Source organism: Nicrophorus vespilloides, unplaced genomic scaffold (assembly GCF_001412225.1).
Source record: "Nicrophorus vespilloides isolate i.1.1-1 unplaced genomic scaffold, Nicve_v1.0, whole genome shotgun sequence".
In the NCBI taxonomy this organism is placed as follows: Eukaryota; Metazoa; Arthropoda; class Insecta; order Coleoptera; family Silphidae; genus Nicrophorus; species Nicrophorus vespilloides.
In genome coordinates, this window is record NW_017100099.1 from 953322 (window position 1) to 963758 (window position 10437).

Here is a 10437-nt window from a genome sequence, read left to right on the forward strand (position 1 = left end):
ATATATTTATGATACTTATGTCATAAGTTGCATTTATATATAATTGTTCGTTCTTCATTGGTGCTTTACTTGGTTCCAATTAAGTTTTATTAAAATTAATAATTAGCATTGTAATTAATGATGATACGCTACTGGTTAATTTGAAATACAAATAAATGAACAGTTGGTATTCCTGCAAAGATCACCATTTCAGCTAGATGTTTTGACAACGTCTACCAAGATCGGATTATTCCTGGTTCAGTTTAATTTCTTACTGCTTGAGATTAGTGATTAAGTTAAGATTATTTTAAAAAACAAATAATTTAAAAACAACATTTACAAATAACATTTTAAGATTTAAAGGTGAGTGTTGTTGTTGGCTTCCATTACTTGTATATAATCAAGGGTTTTGTTCCTTATCTAGATTGAATTCAAATGGAGGAATCAAATTTAAAAAGGGCAGCTAACTTTTCAGAGGAGGAAATTGATATTCTATCTAGCATTGCTGAGAAATACAGGAATCAAATTGAATGTCGAAGCAAGCGAACCAATACTAATAGGATGAAAGATATGATCTGGCATCAAATTGCTCAGAAGTTTAACAAAGTCTCATCTGATCTTTATAGAGGACCCAAAACACTTCGAATAAAATATAAAAATCTAAAGAAAAGAGCACAGGAGATTAACAGTTGTAATCAGGTTAAGATTAAGGAAGGTAATAGTTTTGTATGTTTATATGTACAAATGTTATTTAGTTAATAAGTGTTTTCAGAAACAATTGATGCTGATATGGAATCTGTTGAAAATGTTAAACAGGAAGAAGGTTAATTAAGACATTAGGATGTTTGTCACTTATTAGTATTAACTGTATTTTATTTTTAGAGATTGCTGCAATATATGAATATGAATCTATGGATGAGAATGATTCTGAAAGTAATCTAGCTCTTGGAAAAGATATGGAAATGGGTTATTACAGTGAGGATGAAAATGGTTATAAGAAGGCCATAAAATTTTCTTCAAGGGAGAAAAGATGCCTGCTTGCTTTGGTTGATAAATTCATGGATAGGATTGAATGCAAGAAATTGGATTCTGAAAGTATAAACTTGAAGAATATAGCTTGGGCTCAACTTGCCAAGGAATACAATAACATCATGACAACTGGTACAAGTAGGAGTGTTAAAGCACTCAGAATGAAATATAAAAATATCAAAAGGGAAAGAAAAATGAAGAAAGCCTTGGAACATTTTGAATCTACCAGCCAAGTTGACCAGTACCATGAAAATAGTTAGTATTTAATATTTTACTTAATGCAATCATTTAATGATCATGTTTCAGATGTTGAATTTATAATTATTGACTCCTCAACTGTAAGATCTGATGGGGAGGAAATAGCTGAAGTAGACAGAACTGCATGGGTGGATGAGAATTTGGAAGCTGTCGGTTCATCTACTAACGAAGTGATGTACGAATACGACAGCGACGATGATATATTGAACGGGACTAAATGCGAAGATGTCAGCGTAGAGAACGAATTGAAAAGAGAGAAATACGGTCTAGAAATAAGCTTATTGAGGCAGCAGTTGGAACAGGAGAAAGTCGAGAAAACGTTATTGGTTCAAAAACATGTGAAGGAAATGGAAAACTTGGATTTGCAAAACCAAAAACTGAAATTAGAGTTGGAGATATTAAAGGCGCAACAGATTAAACCAAATGTTTAAACTGACCATAAAACATTGTTTTGTTGAGTACTATAGTTTTTAAATGATTTTAATTTTTAATAGTGGCTACATCACATCAAACTAAATATGTGAATCACACAGACTGTTGTATTTTATGTATTTTTATTTATAAATTATTTATTTATTAAAGAAAATTTTATTTCTATATAATATACGAATTTAAAATTGTAGTAGTAGTTGTAAGTCACGGTATCTATTATTACTTGAAGTTTCAATAAAAATGAAGGTTGGTGACGATTTGAATCTGGGTAACAACTTCATTTTCGATATCCCGAAAGATGTTATATTTCCATCAGAGTTAAATAAATTTCTTAAAGACAAAGTAGAGGTAAATTCTATATTTTGATGTTTTAATCTTGCCTTTCTTTTCTTCAATTATTCAATGGGTATTGGTTAACGAACATAATTCGTTCAAAGATTTAAGCTCCCAAAAGTAACAGCAATTGTTCGGTGAGTTGTTCGTTATCCGAATATGTGTTTGTAATTTTTGCTATTCGATTTGTTCGCAGTTCGAACTGTTCGTTAACCGATCACCCACTGTATTCGTATTGTCAAACTCATCTGATTCGTATTTTTCATTTAATTAATAACAAAAAACTGAAAGTATTTAGTGCATGAAAATGGGAGACTGAAGAAAAATTTATGTGACTCCGAATCGGAGCTGAAGCAAAGTAAAGATCAGGTTTCTAAGTTGATCTTGAAGGTCGAGAGATTGGAATCTAGCGATAATATAGTTCCAGTTCGGAGTAAAATCGTGGAATTAAGCAGAAAGCTTCGTGATAAAAGCTCTGAATTTGAAGCGCTGCGATCAAAATGCGCCAAATTCGAACAGGAATTGGTGAAAGTCGAGCAAGACAATAAGAAGCAAATTTTCGTTGAAAAGACTGGTATCAAATATAATATTAATATTATTATAAAAGATACTTATTTGTAATTTTCAGTTGAGCCAAGTAAGCCAATAAATGACTTAATTTCCGAACTGAAAACTGCACAAGAAAAATTGAACAATTCCAATTCGAAATTGTTCGAAGAGAAGAACGCCAATTTAAAGCTGAAGCACGAATTGAAGCTTGCGAATAAATTGCTGCAAGAAGAAATTGGCGATGGTTTTGAGAGCGTTCAGCAGATTACAAACAATGTAGGTTGGAAAGGTAGAGCTCAAATAGTAATGGATTTGCAGAAGAAGTGCAACGATTTGAGGGAAAAACTCAAAAGCAACCAAGATAAAGGTAACAGTAGTTATGTTATAAAAATAAGTAAGAAATGCATCTTTGCAATTGTTTAAGATTGCGCCAAGAGTGCGGACAGTGCGAATCAGAAAAAAACTTTATTGGAGAATCGCTTGGATAAATTGTCCAAAGACCACGGCGCCTTGCTTCAAGAAACCGGTGAATTAAAACGAAAGTTAGAGCTTGCAAGGAGTCGGTATAAGAGTTTAGAAACGGAATGCACCATCTGGAAGACCAAATTTAATTCTACTTCGGAGCAGATCGAACGTGATCGAGAATTGATTACTAATTTATCTGTAACATATTAACCTCTCTGTTTGTGATGTTTTTTTTTATTTGGTATTTTGAAGGCCCAGAATGCCATCAGCCAAAGTAATCAATCTGAGCTACTGAAAAAGAAAGATTTATATGTGGATAAGGTTCAGATTGAAATGAAGGAATTGAAGCGGGAATTGAAGAAGGAAAGGTGCAAAGTTGAGAATTTGGAGAGGGATTTGAACGATAGGGAAACGAAAGTTCGAAACGCGTCTCCGGTGCATGCAAACACAGTTATAATTTTATAAACATTAATTATTGAGATTCTAAATAAGTTGATTTTAGAACGATCCGAGAGTTTTAAATCGATTGGAGGCGGAGAGAATGAGATTGTTAGAGTTGACTAACGTTTCCAGCAAACGATTGAACGAAGAACGCGATGCTAGAAGCAACTTGGAGAATTTGTATCGCAGGGAACGACAGAGAGCGGCCAAACTGGAGGCGAAAATTGCTAGATTACAATTGGAGGATGATAGATGCAGCTATGCTTCAAAGTATTCCAACTTGTCGGAGAACGCTTTGCAGTGCAAACTGGAATTGGCCGAAGAACAGGTTAAAGCTCTGCAGACGAAATTAGAAATTGAGAAGAGGGAACGAGATTTTGATTTGCAGGAGTTCACGAGGATTTTGAAAGGATGCGAATATCAATGAAAACTATTACCATATCCTGTTTAATATAAAACCTTTATCAAATGAAATATATTTAACCAAAATACGTTACTTTTGTAGAGTAATTTAAGTCTCTTGGAAATAATTATGTTGATTATATAATTGTTAATACTATTCTTTTCAGAAATTTTCTGCAAGATTTACAGATCTTTATAATGACGAAATCTGGAAAAGGTAACAACTAAAAATAAAGTTCAGCAATCTTTATACGGCGAAAGTCATAATCAAAGTTTGACTTGTGGCATTCAATTTTTGATTTCAGCTAGTAATCATCCAAAGATTGGTTTATCACCAATAGAAACATTGAAGAACTGATTTACAGCAGAGTCAGATACAATTTAAAACTACTATATATTAATATTTTGGTTTGACAAAGATTTAAGTATTTCAATTTTTAAAAATGTTTATACTTGCCTAAAATTGATAAATATGGACAGGAAACATTTATTTATGTCTGAAAACATAAATTTGCTCTATGCATTTACTGAATATATTCTAATCAAGTTTAAAGAAACACAAAAAATATGTATAAATAAATAATTGTGCAAAAAATGAATCGAAATTTCGAAATTTTGTACCTAATATTTCAGTGCAAGTTTTATATTTTACATGGACGAAAGTGCTCCTCTTAATAAATCAAATACATTTTAGATATTTTTTATTACTTGTTAGTTATATTCGTCCTCGCTGTAATCGTTTATAGTTTTTTTTTAAATAAATTTGAATATAAAATAATACAACATGAAGGAAGCATGTGTAAACTTAGTGCTCGTTTCAACATTTCTTTTATATTTGGGATTAGTTAATGCCGAGTTGTGCATTTCTTTCAAATGCAACCCGAAATCCGAGCAGAATGTGACTCTAGCGGGACTTTTTATGTTGTGTCCTAATGAGAAAGTCGAAGTCCCTTGTACTCCGTAAGTTAAAAGCTATCCATAATTCCACAAAAATTATCAGTTTTGATACTCCTAGATGCGTGGATTGCTCAAAACTCTATCAATGTGATGCCAAGATACGCGATGTTGTTTATATAGATGAATTGAAGCTGTTTTGTCTCGATGGTTTCAATTGCAACAGGGAGTACACAATGCCATGCGATTCGTAAGATTGATCAATCTTCACAATTCTTAATAAAATTGCGTAATCGTGTATTCTTGCAGATGTGTAAGGAAGCGATGCAAGAACCCGCGTAAATTTAAATGCGTGAGTGATAAGCACGTTTTTGTGGATGATATATTAGTAACATGTAAATCGGGATTCGCATGCAATCGTGACTATTTACATCCGTGTTATCCGTAAGTTAAATTATTAATGCTTAATCATAATAACTTAATTAATATTTTCAGATGCATCGGAGATACAGATTTTTCGTTTTCCAAAATTGTTCGCTTCAAATAGACACAGAAAAATAGAGTTTATATATAATTAATGGTTTGTTATTTATCAGAAATAGAAATAAATTCAACTGCAAAATACAAAAACTGTTGTAAATTTAATGAAAACGTTATTTTATTTAAACACACACTCAACCAGTGTTTCTCAACGCATCGCAAAATTGGATCTCGTTGATATTTTCTAAAGTGTCGTAAAATGACAGCTGTCACCTTGTGTTAACGAGAGGAACTGATAAAATACACTTACAATTGGGTCGCTGTACAACGTCAAACAAATATGTTGGGTCAAGCAGCAAGAAAAGTTGAGAAAAACTGCTTTCAACAACACAACAATTATTATTTTACATTTTGCAGTGGAGACAAAACTCACAATTAATAAAAGTAAAACAGAAAAGAATGAAAGCAATATTAATGGAAGTAAATTTGTAAAAATAAAAAAATGGAAATTTTGTTACTAATATTAATTCAATGATAAAACATGCAATTTCGGTGAAAGTGATCCTCTTGATCAAACATGTTTTTACATCTTTTTTTTATTACCTTGTTAATCGTATTCGTCCTCGCTGTAATCCCTGGACGATATAAAAGTGTTCAGTTTTTAACAATTTAATATATTAAGCAACGCAACATGAAGCAAATAATTCAAAGTTAGAAACAAATTCATTAAATTAACAAAAAACAGTTACAAATTCTTTCTTTCAGTATTTATTTTATATTTGGGAGTAGCCCATGGAATTGCGACATGTGATAACTTTGAATGCATCCCGGGTTTCGAGCAACGAGTAAACCTATCTGGAAATGTTCTGATGTGTCCTGATGATCAGATATGCAACATAAATCCAAAGACTTGTACTCCGTAAGTTGAAGAAACGATCAGTAAATTTTAGAAAATAGTTATAATGATTCTTCTAGATGCGTCGACTGTTTTGAAATTTATAAATGTGATCCCACAGACAGTGAAATTGTTATATTAAATGACAATAAAATGTTTTGCCTCGATGGATTGACATGTAACAAAGAATACGTATTGCCGTGCCATCCGTAAGATCATCTTACATAATCATATCTTGTTAACCGTTGTTTAATCGAGCATTCTTGTAGATGTATTAAGAAGCAATGCGAGCAGCCGCAGAATTTTGTATGCATCAGTGATAACGAAGTCATTGTTGATAATGTATTGTTAACATGTCAATCAGGATTCGTGTGTAACCGAGATTATCAATATCCATGTTTGCCGTAAGTTAAATGATTTACTGTTAAAAACCAATTTATTTATTTTTTCTGTTTTCAGATGCATCGAAGAAGGTATATTGAAATTTTCCAAAATATATAATTATAAGTAATTATCCTTTTGTTTTTTTTTTACCAAAAATAGATATAAATTTAACTACAACTACTTCACCAGGTAAATCAATATTTTTTTAAAATAATTAATTGTAAATAATTGTATTATTGTTTTTATAGAAACAGTTCCAACAACTGTAACTACTACAACACGTTTACCAGGTAGGATTTAACATTTCAATTTCTGCAGTATAAGAAAAAGATATTTTTGTATTATTTTTAATGTTTTTTTTTTCATAGAAATATCAACGACGATAAATCCTGAAAGTACGTATAAAGTAAATGATTTATAGCAAGTTTAAATCAAATTTGTTATTTTTAGGTATAATCTGCGATAAATATAGTGAAACATGCATATATGCTGGTCCAAATGAATATTATAGATGTCTTCCAGTTTGGTGGTGGTACAATAAAGTACGTTTCGATTGCGCAGATTTACCAAAAGACGAGTACTGTTTCGACGCAAAAAATGTTTGCGTTTAAATAGAAAATGTTGTATAAAATAATTATATGCCATGCAATTAATTACGTAATTAAATATTTATTATTATTGCACATTCATTTCACCATGCAATAAAAAGCTATCTTACTTTATGATGTTTTATAGATCAACGTTTCTCAACCTCTTTGCCGCAAAACTTAATATAGTTCTTTGTAGTTGTACTACGATACAATTGCTAAGAGTATTGTACCAGATCCTGGTTTTGACACAAGGTGACAGCTGTCATTTCGTGACGCAATGAAAATTTTGCACGACCAAATTTGGGTTGCGTCCCATAAGTTGAGAAACGCTTCTGTAGATTATTTATCCTAATAAATTAAATAATACATTTTTTGCTCTAATTATATTAGATAAATGTAATTTAAAAAGAACTGATGTTATCAACTTATATAAATGTTGAAATTTGCATCTAAATTTCACAGATTCTAAAATGAAAGCTATAATTGTACGTGGTTCGTAGCAAGTTCAATTTTTTCTTTGTTTATTTTATATTAATATCAATAGTTTTAGTGTCTCTGATTTTGGTTTTATTCACTGCAACTGCGCTTTTAATTGATTGCAATCAATTTGTATGCGTTTCTCACAATAAGCAATTGGTTACTTTATTGATTGTCGACTTGCAATACGAATGTGTTAATGGTTTAGTTTGCAACACAAATAATTCAACTGAAATTTGTGAGCCGTAAGTATTTTTTTGTAAGTAAATAATACGGTTTGGTTATGATTGTTATGTTTTAGGTGTATTACAGAAGGTGATTTATAATATACATATATTAGTAAAGTAATAATTTTATTTCTTTCTTTTTAGCACCTCCACTGCCTCGTAAGTTAATATTATAAGATAATTATATTTTGTATATTTTACATATTTTCAGTATTTTTATTTAAATAAATTATTTATGTGTGTTTAAGCTCCTGACTGTAACGATGGTAATGGCACATTAATTACCTGCAGGTATAACAATGCAACTCCTGAAATATATTACAGATGCAAGCGTGTTTGGTATTGGTATGAACATGAGACTTTTCTATGCTCTGATTTATTAGGTGATTTGACATGCAGGAACACTACAGTATGTAACTAGTAGTAATACAAGTAATTATTGTTTTTTCTTAAAATGTGTAATGTAAATTGCGATTATATCTTTTCAAATGATTAATATCCTTTTATTATTTAGATTGTATAATTTAATTAATCAAAATTGTTTTGCTTCTTTAAAATCGCATGAAAATTAAAAACATATTTAAACCATCATAAAACATAAAACAAAAAAATGAATGATATTTCTACATACCCCATAAGTGTTTGCAATTAATACAACTAAATAAAACATTGCATAATATAATCATAAATTAGTATAAATTATTGTTTAATAAATTTTATAAAATTGAACATAATAAAACAATAATTTATAAATAAAAATGTATTTATTTTCAATGTATATAAAATCTATAATGGTATAGTACTAATTACTTATTTTTTTTTTTCAGTACCAAAATCTATTAACTATGTAATTTTCTTCCTCACAGGTCATAAAAACTTTTTCAAAGAAAATAAAGTTACGCTTTCTATATTTCATCTATTTTCTGTTTTTCCTTTACATAATTTAGATTTTTTTGTATTTTCATTCTTTTGTATACAATTATTATGACTATATGCGTGAATTACTATTATGGTTTAAATAGTCCTTGATTTCTAGAATGAATAATACATTTTATGATGACTTCGGTTTAGGAATAATTCGATTTAGAAATAATTCGATTTTGTAATTTTAGAGACAAACTAGTCTTATAGATCAGTGCTCCCCAGCCTTTTTATCGCCGCAGGCCGGTCAATGTTTGATAATTTTACCGCGGTCCGATGAGGGGGGAGACGTGCCATAACAACAGTTTGTTTCTTTACAACGAGATGGTTCCATCTGGGGGTTTTATGTAGAGGAGAGGAAACCTTTCATGGTCATGGTACTGTGGGATTCTTACCGCACTAAAACCTCTCCCCTTCTTCGATGCTGATTGTCATTGCCTCTCTGGCACTTCCCCTAATAATGCTGGCCTCCACTGCCACTATCCTCGTAGGCCATCTGCAGCCTCCGCTCGTCTTCTTCCTTGCTTAGCAGCACCTCTGTTATGTACGCCGCTACAATATTCCAGCTGTCCACACTCCTCAGCATTTCACCGATAATATTTTCTGGCTATAGCAGAACTCCCAATTCTGTTGTGCATCAACCTGCTTACAGCTGTAGTTGTTTCTGCTGCTTGGATGGCTACTGCCCTGATATGCTCGGCGTTGGTCAGGCTACTGTCAATGGAGACCCCCAGGTATTTAATAACTTTCTTCGGTATTATTTCTGTGCCTGATATTGTAAATTTTATAGGTTTTGCTTTCGTCCTTCCGATCAGTAATACCGCTTCTGTTTTTTCTGGCGCAAGTGTCAGACCTCTCTCTGACATCCAGTTTTGTATGTTGCATGTGGCCTTGTTTGCCTTTTCAGTCAGTTCCTCTTCTGTCTTTGCTACCACCACTACTGCCAGGTCATCCGCATATCCTATGACTGTTATGTCTGCAGGTTGATTGATCCTTAGCACTCCGTCGTAAGACAGGTTCCATAGGGGCCTAGCACTGATCCCTGCGGAACTCCGATATTTATTAGCATTTGTTCTTCGCCTTCGGTGCTCGGGATCTTTATGGAGCGCTCGCTGAGGTAGCTTCTTATAATTCTTTTAATGTAGGGGGTAATTCCTCACTTGTTTACCTCATCCATGATGGTCTTCCATGCGACTGTATTGAAAGCGTTTCTGACGTCCAGCGTCAGTAGTGCGCAGAGCTTTCTCTTGATCTTGGTGCCTGTTCTTGCTTTCTTAGCTATGTTAACCACTGCTTTTATTGCGTCGATAGTAGACCTTCCCTCTCGAAAACCATATTGTCTATCTGATAATCCTCAACATCTATCGATTTCCTCCTTCAGTCGCTTTGTTAGTAACTGTTCGTACAGCTTTCCCATTGTGTCAGTGAGGCACAATTTTGTAGCCATCGCCCCATATGTTTACATTCACATCTTCGCATAATTTTTGCCAGCACTCTCTCTGCCTTTGCTTGATAGCCACTTTTAGTTTACTCCTTTCTGCTTTGAGGTTTTCTTTTTCTTCTGTGCAGTCTCCCCCACGCGTTCTTCGCCGCTGCCTCTGATATCTTCGTCTCGCGTTTTGGCATGTTTACTTTTTGTAAGCTAGGGTCGTCTTTGTAGGATAGCAAAAATGATGATGAT

The 10437-nt window shown here is 32.4% G+C and overlaps 3 protein-coding genes across 4 annotated transcripts; all 3 read left to right on the plus strand.

Moving 5' to 3' along the window:
- Nucleotides 1-185: 185 nt before the first annotated feature.
- Nucleotides 186-1819, plus strand: LOC108567912 (myb/SANT-like DNA-binding domain-containing protein 3). 2 transcript variants are annotated; one of them, XM_017928696.1, is made up of 5 exons: nucleotides 186-342; nucleotides 404-694; nucleotides 743-802; nucleotides 862-1263; nucleotides 1315-1819. In XM_017928696.1, the coding sequence occupies exons 2-5, from the start codon at nucleotides 415-417 to the stop codon at nucleotides 1695-1697; spliced, it is 1125 nt and encodes a 374-aa protein (XP_017784185.1). In that variant the 5' UTR covers nucleotides 186-342; nucleotides 404-414; the 3' UTR covers nucleotides 1698-1819. The 2 variants fall into 2 exon arrangements, with proteins under 2 accessions (XP_017784185.1, XP_017784186.1); XM_017928697.1 differs by having other exon boundaries at nucleotides 752-802.
- Nucleotides 1820-1938: 119 nt separating this feature from the next.
- LOC108567889 (MAR-binding filament-like protein 1-1) lies at nucleotides 1939-3913 on the plus strand. Its single transcript, XM_017928607.1, has 7 exons — nucleotides 1939-2046; nucleotides 2228-2263; nucleotides 2323-2605; nucleotides 2660-2947; nucleotides 3005-3243; nucleotides 3298-3462; nucleotides 3548-3913. Exons 1-7 carry the CDS (start codon nucleotides 1939-1941, stop codon nucleotides 3911-3913), a joined length of 1485 nt encoding a protein of 494 aa, XP_017784096.1.
- A 612-nt stretch (nucleotides 3914-4525) lies between these two features.
- Nucleotides 4526-5406, plus strand: LOC108567917. Its single transcript, XM_017928705.1, has 4 exons — nucleotides 4526-4848; nucleotides 4904-5032; nucleotides 5092-5226; nucleotides 5278-5406. Exons 1-4 carry the CDS (start codon nucleotides 4673-4675, stop codon nucleotides 5327-5329), a joined length of 492 nt encoding a protein of 163 aa, XP_017784194.1. The 5' UTR covers nucleotides 4526-4672; the 3' UTR covers nucleotides 5330-5406.
- Nucleotides 5407-10437: the final 5031 nt, after the last annotated feature.